The sequence below is a fragment of the Salvelinus namaycush genome, chromosome 12 (assembly GCF_016432855.1).
Source record: "Salvelinus namaycush isolate Seneca chromosome 12, SaNama_1.0, whole genome shotgun sequence".
Taxonomy (NCBI): domain Eukaryota; kingdom Metazoa; phylum Chordata; class Actinopteri; order Salmoniformes; family Salmonidae; genus Salvelinus; species Salvelinus namaycush.
In genome coordinates this window covers 4,780,934-4,801,753 of record NC_052318.1, presented here as the reverse complement: position 1 = coordinate 4,801,753, position 20,820 = coordinate 4,780,934, and the positions used below count along the sequence as shown (strand labels likewise).

At 43.4% G+C, this 20,820-nt stretch overlaps 1 protein-coding gene across 1 annotated transcript in view; it reads right to left on the bottom strand.

Moving 5' to 3' along the window:
- The window catches only part of LOC120056419 (glutamate receptor 1-like), a 96,001-nt gene extending 90,570 nt beyond the window's left edge, over positions 1-5,431 (bottom strand). The window contains exons 1-2 of the mRNA XM_039004575.1: positions 5,392-5,431; positions 5,060-5,194 (exon numbers count right to left, since the gene is read on the bottom strand). Coding sequence (XP_038860503.1) covers positions 5,060-5,099 — 40 coding nt within the window. The 5' untranslated portion in view covers positions 5,100-5,194; positions 5,392-5,431. The remainder of the gene's footprint in view (positions 1-5,059; positions 5,195-5,391) is intronic.
- Between the last annotated feature and the right edge of the window lie 15,389 nt (positions 5,432-20,820).

Sequence of the window (20,820 nt, the reverse complement as noted above, 5' to 3'; positions counted from 1 at the left end):
TCTCCCTCTCTCTCTCTCTGTATGAGAGTGAGACAAGCAGCACTTGGTTTTACTGGACTAGAATACACTGTAACTATCAGCACTTATTTAGTGTTAGCCCCAACACTGCCCTCTATAGGCTTGATGTCAGGATACAGAGCATGACATTATGGCTTCAACCAAAGCACCAAATTGCCAAAGTGCCAAGTCTAGGTCCAAGAGGCTTCTAAACAGCTTCTACGCCCCAGCCATAAGACTCCTGAACACCTAATCAAATGGCAACCCATACTATTTGCATTGCCCCCCCCCCCTCTCCCCCTCTTTACACCACTGCTACTCTCTGTTGTTACTACTCTCTACATGTAAATCTTACCTCAACTAACTGGTGCCCCCGAATATTGACTCTGTACCGGTACCCCATGTAAACAACAGTTCCATTATAGCATCTGTGACAGTATAGCCAGTGCCATTGAGGCTATCTCCATTTTAAAGTAGTAAATGTTCTTCTTCTTCATTGGCTGATTGCTCCCAACTTATAAGAATCCCCACCCAGTTGACTACTTTTAAATGGTGGAAGCCCTCAATGGCAATGTACATGCTAAAATGGATTATATCCATGATGAGTCTTCTATCTATCTCTATGACAACAGCCACAACTCCAATATAAAGTTTGTATTTCAAAGTTGCCGAAATGCTACGTGTGTCCACTTAAATCAGTGCATTCGTAATAACCAAACCATTACGAAACTTATTTTCGACCAAAATAAGCCTCACGTAGAAAATTAGCAATTCCATTTTTGTTGGCCAAATTCGACACTCTCTCATTGACCTCCATGCAAAAATTACTCACTTTGTGGGCTTATTTTTTTGTGAACAGATTTTGGGCGGAGTAAAACCTCTTGCTTCGTCTCTCGCGTCACCTCTTCCTCTCTGCTTCAACCTATACACCTCCTTATGGGTGGCATTTAGGTAGCTAGAAAGTCCGCACTGGAGCCATCAAGTGTTCATGGAAATGTTTAAGTCTTTAAGGATTATTGGTACCGACTTGTAGCTATGTGGGACACCTCAGGTCATTTGTGGCACAAGAAACTGTCCGTTGTCCACTAACTGAATTTGCCATGTGTCTCGGAGCTCTCTACCAGGTGAGTGATGCTGTGCTGCCTGGGAGAAGCAGGAAGCTGTGTCTGCATTTTCTGAGACCCTGGATGTAGACGGCTGTGACTGTGTGTGTGACGCATGCAGACACATTAGCCTGAATAACCTCATACATTCCACATTAATCCTTCAACTTGGTAGGCATCCAATGGTGTCTCTGAGTCCTTGGTAGCCTAGTTAATGGTCCTAATATATTCATTGGATGTTATTATTGTTCTACTATATATGGTTATTATTGTAACTGTTAATATGGCTCTCCGTACCTTGTCATTCCTCCCCCTCACCCTGGGCAACTCAATTCGTTTTTTTAAATGATGATGGTTTCTATATTATGGTAACATAGCCATCTGTCTAAAGTAAATATGACAATATCTTACTGATGACAAAAAAAGGGTTTCTGTGAATTATTTGCTTACTTTAGAAATATGATTGTATTGCCAAGCCACTTTAGTGTTCTTAAGTCAAAATCATCATTGGCCCCCATTGAGAATGACTGGGGCAGCACAGTCACAATGCATGGGGCAACACAGTCAGAATGCATGGGCCAGCACAGTCACAATGCCTGTGGCAACACAGTCACAATGCATGGGGCAGCACAGTCACAATGCATGGGGCAGCACAGTCACAATGCCTGGGGCAGCACAGTCACAATGCCTGGAGCAGCACAGTCACAATGCATGGGGCAACACAGTCACAATGCATGGGGCAACACAGTCACAATGCATGGGGCAGCACAGTCACAATGCCTGGGCAGCACAGTCACAATGCATGGGGCAACACAGTCACAATGCCTGGAGCAGCACAGTCACAATGCATGGGGCAACACAGTCACAATGCATGGGGCAACACAGTCACAATGCATGGGGCAGCACAGTCACAATGCCTGGGCAGCACAGTCACAATGCCTGGGGCAGCACAGTCACAATGCCTGGGCAGCACAGTCACAATGCCTGGGCAGCACAGTCACAATGCCTGGGGCAACACAGTCAGAATGCCTGGGGCAGCACAGTCACAATGCCTGTGGCAGCACAGTCACAATGCATGGAGCAGCACAGTCACAATGCCTGTGGCAGCACAGTCACAATGCCTGGGGCAGCACAGTCACAATGCCTGGGGCAGCACAGTCACAATGCCTGGGGCAGCACAGTCACAATGGGAGTCAGTCGTACTGATAACGTCCATATCAATGGAGTGACGAGTCTGTGAAATCCATGAATAGGTTGCCCCCCCCCCCTGTCTGATACAGCCAAGGAAGTATGATGTTGCTCACGACTATGATCCATTGTGTTGTCTGAAGAAGAAAATGAGAAAACAAAATGAATCGCTCAGGTCATTTCCAGATTGTCTGTGTCTTTTTAAATCAACTGATGAAACGCTGCTATTCCTTCCTAATGCAAATCCTGATGTCATAAGCGGCTCACACTAATGTCTAGAATGAGGAGGCATTGGCAGGAACAACACTGAATCACTGAGCTCTTTTAATAAGAGCCCAGGGCCCGGTTGCATAAAATACCTTCAGTTAATTTCCCCCTTATCTTTTCCCTTAAAGTTTCTTTAACTCTAAGTAGGTTGCACAAAAGTGAATTTCCTAAGAGAGAGATCAGCCAATCAGGACACATTCAAAAACCAAATCAACACTGACTGGTCACTGTGTCTAAAGCAAGTCATAAAACTCATCCAATCATAATATAATATCTCCAGGAGATGAGAGGTGAGGACCCAGGATCAGAATACCAAGTCTTCAACTGCAAGCCGCCTCTTTCACCTGTCAATTGAAATTACGAGTCCACAGAAAAATGTCCGTACCGTTGGGTTTGCTGTCTGTGTGCAATTTTACTGTTTCCTCCCACATTCCATCTTCCACTTTCTCATTGAAAAGGTTACAATTATTGGAAGCTTGCGGGAACTCAGGGAGTGCCGGAAATGTGTTTATTCTATGTTACTCAATTGAGACACATAGGAAATGTAGTCAATTTGATACGTCAAGTATTTCCAGATAATCGTCATATTGGCATAAATATGGTTCCCTAAATGTGATATTTCACATCATTTCCACAAAATGACGCTGATACAGCTCAACTCCCCCTGTTGATTCACACGTTTCATGACTGCTATGATCAATAAAATAATATCTCTGTTGTTTTTTGGAGCCTAAAATAACCATTATTGGCCAACGGGGATGCGTTTTGAAAAGCGCTATCTTATAGACGCGACATGAAAGTCAAAAAGTAACTGCATGACGCCAACAGATGGTGCCTTAAAATGTTCTAATCTTTTAGAAAACTGCAGATTCGTGGAAATGAGTGCCTAGACCGGATAATTTCCTACTGTACCTCGAAAAAATCATTATGACAGAATGTTAGAGAAGAGGTTACTGACACTCTCATTGACATTTAGTAAAGCAACAGATGTTAATGCAATGGAGATGGCATTTGAACACCTCAAACACTAACTGTCATCAAAGTGAAAACACTATTCAGTGCAATTACAAAGAACTGCAGTCAGTTAGTCAATTACAAAGAACAAACCATTCACTAAACCCTAAATCTCAACTAAATCTGGTAATGAATAATGTGTAAATTGACGAAGTTGAGGAGACTAAACTGCTTGGAGTAACCCTGGTTTGGGGCGGCAGGTAGCCTAGTGGTTAGAGTGTTGGGCGAGTAACCAAAAGGTTGCTAGATCGAATCCCCGAGCTGACAAGGTAAAAGTCTGTTGTTCTGCCCCTGAACAAGGCTGTTAACCCACTGTTCCTAGGCTGTCATTGTAAATAAGAATTTGTTCTTAACTGACTTGCCTAGTTAAATAAACTGACATGGTCTAAACATATTGATGCAACAGTAGCTAAGATGGGGAGAGTGATGTTCTGCTTTCTTGACATCTCTATCAACAAAACAAGTCCTACAGGCCCTAGTTCTGTTGCACGTGGACTACTGACCAGTTATATGGTCAAGTGCCACAAAGAGGGACTTAGGCAAATTACAGTTGTCCCAGAAAAGAGCAGCACGACTATCCCTTAAGTGTACACGGAGAGCCAACATCGATGACATGCATGTCAATATCTCCTGGCTCAAAGTAGAGGAGAGATTGACTGCATCACTACTTGTCTTTGTGAGAGGCGCTTGACATGTTGAAAAACATAGAGCTGTCTAGCACACAGCTCAGACAACCATGCATACTCCCACAACACATGCCACAAGGGGTCTCTTCACAATCCCCAAGTCCAGAACAGACTCTGGGAAACGCACAGTACTACACAGAGCCATGACTACAAACTCTATTTCAAATCAATTAACTCGTGAAAGCAGTAAAAATCTGATTTTAAAAAATGGATAAAACTACACCTTATGGAACAACAAGGACTATGAAGAGACAAACGCACACGCACGCTAGCACACACACACTAGCACACACACTCTACACACACGTACATTGTAATATTGTTGTATGGTGGTACTATACATGTTGTATTGTAGATATGTTGTGGTATAATAATGCTATATGTACTGTACTGTTTAATTTTTGCTTTTATGTGTGATGTAAGTGCCTCAATGTGTTTGGACCCCAGGAAGAGTAGCTGATAGGGATCCCTAATAAATACAAATTTAAAAAATGAAAGATGCCATATCTTAATTTGAGCCAGTTTCACACAACAGGAAAATAATCCTGCAGCAACAGTTAATGTGCATTGTTATGTAGATTATAATTAATGGACATTTTTTTGTAGGGGTTTGGGCAAATCAAGTCTGAAATTTGAAATTGGAAATGATTATGCAAAAGGCTTCTAACCTGGTTTAACCTCGAATACACTACATGTTAGCGTTTCCAGCTATGCAGGAAAATTCCTGCAACAACAGGATGATCAAATGAAGATATGGCATCTGTACATGTGCTGTTCATTAAGGGAGATAAAGGCTAAACTCACATGCATATGTCATAGCAAAGCTGCTTGCTGTGTCGACCATGTCCACTTGTGGTACCAGTTTGGGGATATCCTGGTGATGAGAGAGTGCAAACCGAAAAACCTCATATTCGTGGGAGCCGTTTGGGAACAATCCCCCTGTGTGCAAGACAAAGGCCATCATTGAAAAGGGTTCACATCAACTGTCATCAAACAACGAATATTTTAACGTAGCCTATTACAAAATAAGACGAATGGGGACTGTCTTGCAACTTTGGAATTACGCAGCAGTTTAGATGTCAAACTGACAGGACGCAGTAGTGATATAATAAGCATTCCTTGTTGATAATACTCACCTATATTTATATTACTTGGGAAACTTGAACCAGAGCAAAACCCAACACAAAAACTAACAAAGACCAAGGTAAGTCTTCGCTGCATATTTCCTTTTGCATTGGCGACGAAAAAATAAACAAATTCCAAATAAAGGTCTGCTTCTGTTGCCCACAAGCCACTCACAATGCATTCATAGTTGTAGTAGACTAACTGAATTCGCAGAGCTTGAGTCACAACCGCTCTCTCCCTTCCCTGGCGCTCTCTCTCTCGCTGTCTGCGGTGCGCGCAGAGCTAAAGATAATGACGGTGTCAATACACAAGCAGACGGAGCCCTACCTGCTTTAGATATGAACTGCGGAGCTTCGATTATGTCAGCATTAAGTGGGAGCTCATGATGGGTTTCTGAACATTCTGTCACCGTATTCACACAGTATCGTATGAGAATTACGCTTAGATAAATCGTTACAGAACTGGGAATGCCCAAATCCCTTGCCCAGACTGTGTTAATAAACCAGTAGTGGAGTTGCCAAGACGTTCATGGCATAATGATTGTGCAAGCAGCTCATTACCGGTCTATGATTGGTCGTAAATGGCAACCTAAATCGACCGGTTAATTACATTTTATGTTGACAAGTATAGTGAAAATAATGACACATATAGTTAACTAGTTAATTACGTCGTATGTACACAAGTTTAGTGAAAACAATGACATATATAGTTAACTATTTTATGACACATACATGTTATTATTAGGTTACAGAACACAAATGTATAGCCTAACGAGGCTGTTTTGCGATGGACATCAAGGTGTAGACCGACTGTAAAATAATAAATACGGAGTATTTTCACATGCGATATTTTACAGTCATACATCTCTCGAAAGATACAGTATATAAATAGGCCCGACCCTCACAACTGCTCTGTCACCTAATAACATATATACGGCACAGCGTTTAAATTCTGCCTATACATCAGAAATCAGACAACAAGACTGCGGCTTTGTCTTGATATGCAGCCGACTCGAGATCAACTCTTTGCGCGCGCTCTAATCCAGGACATCGGAAATGAATGAACGCCATAACAGGCGACGTGTTGGCCTGATAATAGCCTCATTACGACCTCGTTTGGCTCTACCACTGTTCTCGTGTCTGTAGTCTTATGACCTTTGGATCAGGAGAGAGACACGGATATAAAAGTGATTTTTAGAGACTGCTCTTTTTGGACAGCAGAATATTTATTGGCGCTATAGGTTTTTGCAAATGGGAGAAACATTTCATGGGCTACTGGCTTTGTGATAGACCTACTTGGATAACAAATACTAATACTAATCTCTTACATATGTTTATCCACAGTGCTGAGTGTGTACTGTCACCATGCTAGCAGTAAAACAACATTTTAAAACAACGTTGTCACGTGCATCTACTGCACAATTCTATAGCAACCTCACAGCACGAGCTCATAAATGGACTAATGTTAAATCCGAAACTTCCTGATTTTCAACAGTTGAAAACCAGACAATGAATAAAGGATGAATTCATTGTGCATTCACAGCATCTATTAAATGCAGAATGGCATAATGCATTTACAAACCTGAGGAATTTAAACACTGTTGGAATCAATCTCTCTAGCTGTGGGCCCATTATTTTCTCTAGATCTCAGACATGACTGTAAAAGCCCATTTGTTGTGTTTACATCCGTGGCATGTTGTTTTGTGGTATTCCTAACACGTTATGCAAGATGCAGTGTCATTCAAACACATTTCCTCACCTTGAATTCTAGATTCAGATTTGTTGCATATTGTGAATCATGAGTCATCAGTAAATAGGTGACAGTAATAGAGAGTGAAGATGGCATTTTCACCACAACAATGAATCACAGAATTTCACAACCAGAGAGTCAGCCATTGTTAAATTCAAAATGCGAAGAAGATATATATTTCTGCAAGATGAACATTCCAGTTTATTTGTTAGAACACAAACAGTATTTGTTAAGAAGGAATATGTTTTCACTTGTGGATGTGTTTAGAGAGAATACGTAGGGTGGGTGTGTACATGTCACCTCCACAGGAATGTCACCATGGTACTGGACAGTATAGAATGAGTGATGAGATGAGTAAGAGGAGGAATGCAAGATATCACTGTCACTCCATATGTAGCAAAGATGGTTCGGTGAACAACTCCTGCATGAAGAGTATAACCTTAATTAAGTCATACTTGAAGACTTGTGTTAGCTCGCAGAACCAATGCCTTGACTATACCTCACCGGGCTATACTGTCATCTTGAGTTATGCACATGATAACAATATGATGCCTGTAATCGGGAAAACACACACGCACAAGTGACTATCACTGTATTTTCTTAGTTGATAATGGATGTTTTAAATCCCCAAAGAAATGTTGTTTTAATTGATTTTTTTTTTAAAGACACTTGATTTGTTTCATGGAAACTAGAACTAATGATATTACAAACACTCCCTTTAAACCAATAGTATCAAATCAAATCACATTTTATTTGTCACATACACATGGTTAGCAGATGTTAATGCGAGTGTAGCGAAATGCTTGTGCTTCTAGTTCCGACAATGCAGTAATAACCAAAGAGTAATCTAACCTAACAATTCCACAACTACTACCTTATACACACAAGTGTAAAGGGATAAAGAATATGTACATAAAGATATATGAATGAGTGATGGTACAGAATGGCATAGGCAGTAGATGGTATCGAGTACAGTATATACATATGAGATGAGTAATGTAGGGTATGTAAACATAAAAGTGCATAGTTTAAAGTGGCTAGTGATACATGTATTACATAAAGATGGCAAGATGCAGTAGATGATATAGAATACAGTATATACATATACATTATATTAAGTGGCATTGTTTAAAGTGGCTAGTGATACATTTTTGATCAATTTCCATCAATTTCCATTATTAAAGTGAGCTGGAGTTGAGTCAGTATGTTGGCAGCAGCCACTCGATGTTTGTGATGGCTGTTTAACAGTCTGATGGCCTTGAGATAGAAGCTGTTTTTCAGTCTCTCGGTCCCTGCTTTGATGCACCTGTACTGACCTCGTCTTCTGGATGATAGCGGGGTGAACAGGCAGTGGCTCGGGTGGTTGTTGTCCTTGATGATCTTTATGGCCTTCCTGTGACATCGGGTGGTGTAGGTGTCCTGGAGGGCAGGTAGTTTGCCCCCAGTGATGCGTTGTGCAGACCTCACTACCCTCAGGAGAGCCTTACGGTTGTGGGCGGAGCAGTTGCCATACCAGGCGGTGATACAGCCCGACAGGATGCTCTCGATTGTGCATCTGTAGAAGTTTGTGAGTGCTTTTGGTGACAAGCCGAATTTCTTCAGCCTCCTGAGGTTGAAGAGGCGCTGCTGCGCCTTCTTCACAACGCTGTCTGTGTGGGTGGACCAATTCAGTTTGTCCGTGATGTGTACGCCGAGGAACTTAAAAACTTACTACTGTTCAAGATCTGTTCAAGATCTGTAATATTCACTTGGATGAGATGTGTTCCTGGATAGCGGAACACCCTCTTTCATAGCCGTGCAACAGATAGAACGCTGAGCTTTTACACTATGTTGTTAAGTAATTAAAAGAGCAGGATGCATGAGCACTATCCACTGTGAGATTATTAGATTACATACTGTAGGGAAAGAAAAAAAATTGCTTTGGAAATGCCATTTTACTTAACCTGTTTGGCGTGCAAGCCCGACGTCGGTACACTTATGACAACAGCCAGCTCAAAGTGCAGGGCGCGAAATTCAAAAGATATTTTTTTTAAATATTTAACTTTCACACATTAACAAGTCCAATACAGCATATGAAAGGTACACATCTTGTGAATCAAGCCAACATGTCCGATTTTTAAAATGTTTTACAGGGAAGACACAATATGTAAATCTATTAGCTAACCACGTTAGCAAAAGACACCACTTTTCTTACTCCATCAGTTTTTTACTCCATCAGTAGCTATCACAAATTCGACCAAATAAAGATATAAATAGCCACTAACCAAGAAACAACTTCATCAGATGACAGTCTGATAACATATTTATTGTATAGCATATGTTTTGTTAGAAAAATGTGCATATTTCAGGTATAAATCATAGTTTACATTGCAGCTACAGTCAGAAATTGCGCCGAAAGCAGACAGAAAAATTACAGACACCAACGCCAAATAACTAAATACTCATCATAAAACATTTCTGAAAAATACATAGTGTACAGCAATTGAAAGACAGGCATCTTGTGATTCCAGACAATATTTCCGATTTATCAAGTGTTTTACAGCGAAAACACAATATAGCGTTATATTAGCGTAGCCACAATAGCCAGAAACACTTGGGCGCCGACGACCAGTTCACATGCACGACAGATATTAGAAATAGCATCATAAAATGTTTCTTACTTTTGGTGATCTTCCGTCAGAATGTTGGACAAGGTGTCCTTTGTCCAGAACAGTCGTTGTTTGGATCTGGAACGGCAAATTTCCCTCTTGATTTAGCATGGGCACTTGCCAAGTGGCACGGATCTCTCCAACGTCAACAAAGTCAGAGAACGGAACACGGCAAAACTCCCGAAAAAATTTCAATAATCTGATTAAACTATATTGAAAAAACATACTTTACGATGATATGGTCACATGTATCAAATAAAATCTAAACCGGAGATGTTAGTCGTCCATAACGACAGCTAAACAGAAGGCAAATCCATGTCCCCTTTCGCGCGCTCCAGAAACAGGAAATGGACGGTCACGTCATACAAAGAGCTTTAATTCCACCTCAGACCAAGATAAACACGAAATTTCTTCTCTCACCGCCTCTTGACAACCAGGGGAAGGTGTATGAAGTGTACGTAGACTCTTACGTATCATGCCCATGTATAGGCAGGAAGTTGAACAGAGCATCGATTTCTGACATTCCACTTCCTGGTCGGGAAATGTGCTGCAGAATGAGTTCTGTTTCACTCAGAGAAATAATTCAAACGGTTTTAGAAACTAGAGAGTGTTTTCTATCCAATAGTAATAATAATATGCATATTGTACGAGCAAGAATTGAGTACGAGGCCGTTTGAAATGGGCACGATTTAACTGGCTACTCAATACTGCCCCTTGCAGCCATTTAACAGTGTCTTCTTAGTTTACAATTACAGGCCTTTACTGATTAAATATTCACTTTACACATAAGTAGTAACACCAGGGTGGAATTGGACATTTTCTATGTCGTGGCTGTTTTAGAGGGAATTCACTTGTGCTCTCTCATGGTAATTGGGCTTCTGAAGCAAGTGCCAGGAATATGCCTTATCTAGTTGTTGAGAGTCTGTTGAAAAACAAAACAAATATATAATTGATATTCATAAATAATACATTAATACTCTAAATTGAATAATTGAGTTTTGGCTTACTTTTTGTGTCATTTAGTTAGCACTGAAAAGCCTCCTATAGCAAGCAAAATCAACAAGAAAATAGTCCAATAGGAACCTAGGATATAGGACAGGTGTGTAAGATTTCAACATCAGACCATGTGTTCAGCCCTCAAAACTGGCAACAACATACAGTAAGCATCACCATTTATTTGATCTTTATTTAACAAGGCAAGTCAGTTAAGAACAAATTCTTATTTTCAATGACGGCCTAGGAACAGCGGGTTAACTGCCTTGTTCAGGGACAGAACGACAGATTTTTACCTTGTCAGCTCGGGGATTCAATCTTGAAACCTTTTGGTTACTAGTCCAACGCTCTAACCACTAGGCTACCTGCCGCTTCACCCTCTATGCTAAAGATCATGGGATGGTAATGCATTATATGATAATGTGTTTGCTGCTGAATGAACTATCCAGGATTTGAACTGTCTCCTGGGTAAATCCTACTGACCTCTTAGTCTGAAGAGCAGGTAAGCTGACTGAGAACACATTCTCATTTACAGCAACGGCCTGGGGAATAGTTACAGAGGAGAGGAGATGAATGAGCCAATTGGAAGCTGGGGATAATTAGGTGACCGTGATGGTATGAGGGCCAGATTGGGAATTTAGCCAGGACATTAACACCCCTACTCTTACGATAAGTGCCAAGGGATCTTTAGTGACCATAGAGAGTCAGGAAACTTGTTTATTAACATAACCATCCAAAAGACTGAAAGTAAGTCATAAGTAAGTAAGCACAAGTTTCTTTGTTGCAGGTTCAATAGCACATGCATTAATCGTACCAGTTGACCGCTGCAATCACTCATGGGAAGACTGGTTGAATCTGAGGCTGGCGATCGGCCACGACAAAATAGTCACAGACAGGCAGGCCCATTTTGTACATCATGTGCAGTAATTTGTCAAGTCCCGGGGCACGACAGTACTTCCATGCGGTGCCCATTTATGAAAAGAGGCCAATGGATGAAATATTAAACAGATGAATAATGAAACAAACCATCTGAACAGCTGACATCCATTATTCTTCAACCATTTGTCATATTGATTGTGCTTTTTTGTTGTTGTTGTTGTTCACAGCGCATTAAAAGCATTTTTATCTCCCGCCCATCCTCATCCTCATCCTCATCCTCAGACCCCCTGGCTGTTTTCCCTGGCCTATGAGAAAGGTGAAAGAGCAAGACTCATCCACTGGTGCTCAGAGGTCACACTTTCAGCTCCATTATACTGTTAAAAGCTTTAAACCTTTGAAAAGCAGACAGTGAGGCAGGAACCCACTGAGCAAATCCTGGTTGAATCAACGTTATTTCAACCCCCAAAATGCAATGCGATGATGTTGAATCAACGTGGAAAACTGATTGGATTTGAAAAAAAATCATCAATGTAACGGACTTTAAAAAAAAAAATGTTTTAATTCACCCAACTTTTAACCTAAAATCCAATGACATAATTTGTTTTGGTTGATTTCACGTTGAATTCACGTTTGTTGATAACTCAACCAAATGTAAATCAAAACTAGATGTTGAACTGGCGTCTGTGCCTAGTGGGAGGTCTCAGTGCATTCGCCCCGTACAGAAAGCACAACGGTCATTCTCGTCATTATTACACAAAGTAGTGTGTGGTGCAAAAAAAACACACAAAAAAAAAACACAAAAAAAACCCTTCCTCCTTTCAGATCCATTTTGTTTCGGTATCTCAACTGTCACATCTTTTTCTTGCTGGAGGCAAGAGGAAGTGTTTGTCTCAAAATGAGACGCACAGAATTGTTTCCCGAAGATGGCATGATGGGATGATGGTGTGTAAGAATCAAACTGTCAAATATGTCTGTGAAGGACGAGCTACATCAGCTTTTCTTGTTCAGTCCTTGATGTGAGAAGGAGAGAGAGAACCTTTGATTGTGCTTCTGAGAGTTTTAAGTTCAGGCCATTTATACACAAACTACAGTATAATGAATAACTGAGGATAGGTCTGACTATGGCTTTTGTACTGAGTGTACTGCTACAACGAGAGTGGATTGATTTAGTCAGAAAAATACTATGTGAAACAGAAGAAACGCAACTATCAAATCAGCACTCCTCCCAGTGCTTGAAGACTGTTTATTTACCTCACACCAGAGAACTTTGCATACTCTGGAGACCTGTACACCAGAGGAGGCTGGTGGGAGGAGCTATAGGAGGAAAGACTCATTTTAAGGGCTTGAATGGAATCGTACCAAACACATCAAACACATGGAAACAACTTGCTTGACTCTCTTTCCATTGATTCCATTCTAGCCATTACAATGAGCTGTCCTTCTATAGCACCTCCCACCAGCCTCCTCTGATGTACACGTGTGTTACCCAACAATGGAAGTATGGTGAATTTCAATGTATCATATCTTGTGTTCCCTAAGAATACTAACTCACAAGCAGTGGATAGATAGGTCTGTCTGTTGACGTCATCCAAGACCTGGCATAAAGAGACATACGTTACACAGGGTTACGGCTCTGTGTAGCGACAGGTAGCCTTGTGGTTAGAGCGTTGGGCCAGTCACCGAAAGGTTGCTTGATTGAATCCCAGAGCTGACAAGGTAAAAATCTGTCATTCTTCCCCTGAGCAAGGCAGTTAACCCACTGTTCCCCGGGCCCTGAGCAAGGCAGTTAACCCACTGTTTGCCCAGGTGCTGAAGATGTGGATGTTGATTATGGCAGCCCCCTGCAGTTTAAGTCACAGAGGTTTCCCCAAGCTTACATTATCAGCCCTCCCGAGTGGTGCAGCGGTCTGAGGCGTCACTACAGACCCTGGTTCGTTCCCAGGCTGTATCACAACCGGCCGTGATCGGGAGTCCCATAGGGCGGCGCACAATTGGCCCAGCATCGTCTGGATTTGGCCAAGGTAGGCCGTCATAGTAAATAAGAATTTGTTTCTTAACTGACTTGGCTAGTTAAATAAAGGTTACATAAATAAAACATCAGCAGAACCATTAACAATGACCTTTAGGTTGGTTTCACTTTTACAAGCGTGATAATGTGAGTTTTGTTATAGCATTGTTTGTGATGCTTCACTTCACAACTGACTCTCTACACTCTCAGCAGTTACATAGTTCTCAGTGGCCAATAGGGTCGTTCCATATGAATATGAAAGATGGCGATACAACGAGTCGGGATGCTTTCATTTGTAAGGTTTGTATAACATTTGTATAAAAACATTTTCAAATAGTTTGACAAACCTGTTCATAAACTTTAAAATGATATCAAACTCAGTCGTTTATCTTTTTCAATGATGAGGACATGGATGTCTCATGGTAGGGTGGGGTATGCAAATGAGCCAACTGTGGGTCAAAATGGAGCACCTCCATCTCCTGAATGTTTTTGCATTCAGGTCCAAAAAGTCACTTCCTGACCACTTTTACCATGGGCAAACATGTATGGAAGGTTTCGTTCAAATTAAAAGGGGGTGCAGTCAGAAAGTGATTGAAATCATATGCAACAACCCAATAGTAACCAGCATTCACAGAGTGCTTGAGAATGGTAATCCTCCTCTGTTGGCATTCTGTTGGCATTATCCACATTGTGTCAGATCAGTGGGTCAACACTAAAGGTCAGAGAAACACCATGAAAGAAACTGCAAATGCTACCCGTCATCGGAGTCCTTTAGGTGCCCAACGTGAGAGAGGATCTGAGAGCTAATTTATGTTACGATGAATGCTGTTCATCGAAAACAGCGAAGCGTTCAGTACCATAGTGCCCTCCAAACTTGTCACCATTCTTGGGACCCTGGCAGTGGCATTGCGCAGATTCGCGGGACCCCCGCAATGTCCGACCAAGCCCCCCAAATTGATATATGTTTTTTTATTCTATGGGGCAGAGCGATAAATGTGCAGTATATAGCTAATCTCATGCTATTTTACACATTTTTGCCATGAGGCTGAGAGAAAATGTTGCTGTTTTAGAGCTCAGGGATTATTGAAAGATGGGAGACTTCTTTCCACACATATTTGTCTTAATACATTTTTTTTTAATGATATTAATATTTTTTATAGAGCAAAATATCAACTATCACACGTAAAGAAACCACCTCCTAATTCAAAAATATTCTTCTTCATAAAATGCAACTAATTGGATTCATGTCAACTCCGTCCACCATAAAATACATTTAATTTTTACAATTATTGTCCAACATGTTTTTAAAGGACTTGTTTGTTTATTTATAACTTTAAATTATTCAAATATGTAATACAAATCTCCAAACTTCTTTTTGTTTTGTTTTACATCACTATTACATGTCTACAGGGCTAATTTCGTGAACATTTTGCCATGTTTTTCTAGATTTTAGAACATAAAACAAGTTTTATAAAGCAATCATTATCTTGTAGGTCTAGCACAACAAATAACCTACTTCTATTGTTAAAATATATGTTGCAGATCAGTGATCAAATATTTTTTTCCAAATAGTAACAACAACAAAAATGACTACATCAGTAATGGCCTTGACAAGCCAATGACATAGCTGACAACAGATACTCAAAACAGACACAATTTTTCCTCTAAAAAATAAAAGTTAAATACAAACATTGTAAAATATGGACAATTATTCATTTTAAAATCTCCAATAAAAACAAAACCATTCAATCAGTTCTTTCAGGGTTGACAAAAATGTCTTTTTTCAATGTCATTCAAGTGGTATAGAGTGTAGCAATTGTGTTTTTCCTCAGTTGTTTTATGACTCTAAAACATAATTAAATGTAACAGTATATGAATTTTGGTTCAATTATATCTGAATCTATGAGGCAGAGGGAGTTGACAGTTTACGTTTGTGACCATGGTGATTATTGTTTGTTTAAATCTATCAAAAGTAGAAAACTTGACAGACCATGAGTGGTCTTGTTGTACTACATGTGGAGGACATGAATAAGGGGTCCTTATGGTATAGCTGGCCCTGCTCATTCCTGATTCATTTAGGATTTTAGACAAATTCGACGGAGTTGACCAAATCTCCAGAGACATCTTTAAGGAATCACAGTTTTGAGGGAAATATTCTTTATAGTCACAGAGGGCTATTGCAAGAAACGACATAAAATATTTTTCAGTTAAAATCCATTATTGCCAGTTTAAAAAAAAATGTAAACACTTTTTGGAGAGTTTGAAATTGTGAAGATTTGCTCTGGACAAGGGCATTTCCAGGCATAGAGCCGACATAAAAATGTATAATATTGAAAGTATTTTGAAAAATCCAAAAACAAATATTTTCCGTTATAAATACCCTAAATGCAACAAACAAAACATTAAACTATGACAATAAAGTTACCCTGCCGAACAAGTATTGTCCCGACTTTCAAGAATCTCTGAGCTAATTTCCTGCTTTTCTAGACATTTTACCATGAGGCTGAGAGAAAATATTGCAGTTCTAGAGCTAATTTCCTGTAATTGTAAAAATGTCTTTCGTGGTATCTGGGGGGCCTGACTTCCAGGGAGACTCCAACCAAAGCTTGTGGGCACCCCCTGCCTTGCGGGGGCTGCAGGGGTGTGTGCTACGCTAGTGGATCCTGGGACTGAACACCTCCCCCTGCAACTGGGTCCTGCTCAGGACCCTAGGACTGAACACCTCCCTCTGCAACTGGGTCCTGCTCAGGACCCTGGGACTGAATTACCTCCCTCTGCAACTGGATCCTGCTCAGTACCCTGGGACTGAACACCTCCCTCTGCAACTAGATCCTGTTCAGTACCCTGGGACTGAACACCTCCCTCTGCAACTGGGTCCTGCTCAGGACCCTGGGACTGAATTACCTCCCTCTGCAACTAGATCCTGTTCAGTACATTGGGACTGAACACCTCCCTCTGCAACTAGATCCTGTTCAGTACCCTGGGACTGAACACCTCCCTCTGCAACTGGGTCCTGCTCAGGACCCTGGGACTGAATTACCTCCCTCTGCAACTAGATCCTGTTCAGGACCCTGGGACTGAACACCTCCCTCTGCAACTAGATCCTGTTCAGTACCCTGGGACTGAACACCTCCCTCTGCAACTAGATCCTGTTCAGTACCCTGGGACTGAACACCTCCCTCTGCAACTAGATCCTGTTCAGTACCCTGGGACTGAACATCTCCCTCTGCAACTAGATCCTGTTCAGTACCCTGGGACTGAACACCTCCCTCTGCAACTAGATCCTGTTCAGTACCCTGGGACTGAACACCTCCCTCTGCAACTAGATCCTGTTCAGTACCCTGGGACTGAATTACCTCCCTCTGCAACTAGATCCTGTTCAGTACCCTGGGACTGAACACCTCCCTCTGCAACTGGATCCTGCTCAGGTCCCTGGGACTGAATTACCTCCCTCTGCAACTAGATCCTGTTCAGTACCCTGGGACTGAATTACCTCCCTCTGCAACTAGATCCTGTTCAGTACCCTGGGACTGAACACCTCCCTCTGCAACTGGATCCTGCTCAGGTCCCTGGGACTGAATTACCTCCCTCTGCAACTAGATCCTGTTCAGTACCCTGGGACTGAACACCTCCCTCTGCAACTAGATCCTGTTCAGTACCCTGGGACTGAACACCTCCCTCTGCAACTGGATCCTGCTCAGGTCCCTGGGACTGAACACCTCCCTCTGCAACTAGATCCTGTTCAGTACCCTGGGACTGAACACCTCCCTCTGCAACTGGATCCTGCTCAGGACCCTGGGACTGAACACCTCCCTCTGCAACTAGATCCTATTCAGTACCCTGGGACTGAACACCTCCCTCTGCAACTAGATCCTGTTCAGTACCCTGGGACTGAACACCTCCCTCTGCAACTGGATCATGCTCAGGACCCTGGGACTGAACACCTCCCTCGGCAACTAGATCCTGTTCAGTACCCTGGGACTGAACACCTCCCTCTGCAACTGGATCCTGTTCAGTACCCTGGGACTGAACACCTCCCTCTGCAACTAGATCCTGTTCAGGTCCCTGGGACTGAACACCTCCCTCTGCAACTAGATCCTATTCAGTACCCTGGGACTGAACACCTCCCTCTGCAACTAGATCCTGCTCAGGACCCTGGGACTGAACACCTCCCTCTGCAACTAGATCCTATTCAGTACCCTGGGACTGAACACCTCCCTCTGCAACTAGATCCTGTTCAGTACCCTGGGACTGAATAACCTCCCTCTGCAACTAGATCCTATTCAGTACCCTGGGACTGAACACCTCCCTCTGCAACTAGATCCTGTTCAGTACCCTGGGACTGAACACCTCCCTCTGCAAATAGATCCTGCTCAGGACCCTGGGACTGAATTACCTCCCTCTGCAACTAGATCCTGTTCAGTACCCTGGGACTGAACACCTCCCTCTGCAACTAGATCCTGTTCAGTACCCTGGGACTGAACACCTCCCTCTGCAACTAGATCCTGCTCAGGACCCTGGGACTGAATTACCTCCCTCTGCAACTAGATCCTGTTCAGTACCCTGGGACTGAACACCTCCCTCTGCAACTAGATCCTGTTCAGTACCCTGGGACTGAACACCTCCCTCTGCAACTAGATCCTGTTCAGTACCCTGGGACTGAACACCTCCCTCTGCAACTGGATCCTGCTCAGGACCCTGGGACTGAACACCTCCCTCTGCAACTGGATCCTATTCAGTACCCTGGGACTGAACACCTCCCTCTGCAACTAGATCCTATTCAGTACCCTGGGACTGAACACCTCCCTCTGCAACTAGATCCTGTTCAGTACCCTGGGACTGAACATCTCCCTCTGCAACTAGATCCTGTTCAGTACCCTGGGACTGAACATCTCCCTCTGCAACTAGATCCTGTTCAGTACCCTGGGACTGAACACCTCCCTCTGCAACTGGATCCTGTTCAGTACCCTGGGACTGAACACCTCCCTCTGCAACTAGATCCTGTTCAGTACCCTGGGACTGAACACCTCCCTCTGCAACTAGATCCTGTTCAGTACCCTGGGACTGAACACCTCCCTCTGCAACTAGATCCTATTCAGGTCCCTGGGACTGAACACCTCCCTCTGCAACTAGATCCTATTCAGTACCCTGGGACTGAACACCTCCCTCTGCAACTAGATCCTGCTCAGGACCCTGGGACTGAACACCTCCCTCTGCAACTAGATCCTATTCAGTACCCTGGGACTGAACACCTCCCTCTGCAACTAGATCCTGTTCAGTACCCTGGGACTGAATTACCTCCCTCTGCAACTAGATCCTGTTCAGTACCCTGGGACTGAACACCTCCCTCTGCAACTAGATCCTGTTCAGTACCCTGGGACTGAACACCTCCCTCTGCAACTAGATCCTGCTCAGGACCCTGGGACTGAATTACCTCCCTCTGCAACTAGATCCTGTTCAGTACCCTGGGACTGAACACCTCCCTCTGCAACTAGATCCTGTTCAGTACCCTGGGACTGAACACCTCCCTCTGCAACTAGATCCTGTTCAGTACCCTGGGACTGAACACCTCCCTCTGCAACTGGATCCTGCTCAGGACCCTGGGACTGAACACCTCCCTCTGCAACTGGATCCTATTCAGTACCCTGGGACTGAACACCTCCCTCTGCAACTAGATCCTATTCAGTACCCTGGGACTGAACACCTCCCTCTGCAACTAGATCCTGTTCAGTACCCTGGGACTGAACATCTCCCTCTGCAACTAGATCCTGTTCAGTACCCTGGGACTGAACATCTCCCTCTGCAACTAGATCCTGTTCAGTACCCTGGGACTGAACACCTCCCTCTGCAACTGGATCCTGTTCAGTACCCTGGGACTGAACACCTCCCTCTGCAACTAGATCCTGTTCAGTACCCTGGGACTGAACACCTCCCTCTGCAACTAGATCCTGTTCAGTACCCTGGGACTGAACACCTCCCTCTGCAACTAGATCCTATTCAGGTCCCTGGGACTGAACACCTCCCTCTGCAACTAGATCCTATTCAGTACCCTGGGACTGAACACCTCCCTCTGCAACTAGATCCTGCTCAGGACCCTGGGACTGAACACCTCCCTCTGCAACTAGATCCTATTCAGTACCCTGGGACTGAACACCTCCCTCTGCAACTAGATCCTGTTCAGTACCCTGGGACTGAATTACCTCCCTCTGCAACTAGATCCTATTCAGTACCCTGGGACTGAACACCTCCCTCTGCAACTAGATCCTGTTCAGTACCCTGGGACTGAACACCTCCCTCTGCAACTAGATCCTGCTCAGGACCCTGGGACTGAATTACCTCCCTCTGCAACTAGATCCTGTTCAGTACCCTGGGACTGAACACCTCCCTCTGCAACTAGATCCTGTTCAGTACCCTGGGACTGAACACCTCCCTCTGCAACTAGATCCTGTTCAGTACCCTGGGACTGAACACCTCCCTCTGCAACTGGATCCTGCTCAGGACCCTGGGACTGAACACCTCCCTCTGCAAACTGGATCCTATTCAGTACCCTGGGACTGAACAACCTCCCTCTGCAACTAGATCCTATTCTTTACCCTGGGACTGAACACCTCCCTCTGCAACTAGATCCTGTTCAGTACCCTGGGACTGAACACCTCACTCTGCAACTAGATCCTGTTCAGGACCCTGGGACTGAACACCTCCCTCTGCAACTGGATCCTATTCAGGACCCTGGGACTGAACACCTCCCTCTGCAACTGGATCCTGCTCAGGACCCTGGGACTGAACACCTCCCTCTGCAACTAGATCCTATTCAGTACCCTGGGACTGAACACCTCCCTCTGCAACTAGATCCTGTTCAGTACCCTGTGACTGAACACCTCCCTCTGCAACTAGATCCTGTTCAGTACCCTGGGACTGAACATCTCCCTCTGCAACTAGATCCTGTTCAGTACCCTGGGACTGAACACCTCCCTCTGCAACTAGATCCTAGTTCAAGGTACCCTGGGACTGAACACTCCTCTGCAAACTACGATCCTGTTCGTACCCTGGGACGAACAACACCTCCCTTCTGCTGCAACAGATCTCCTGTTCATTACCCTGGGACTGAACACCTTCCCTCTGCAACTGGTTCCTGCTCAGGACCCTGGGACTGAATACCTCCC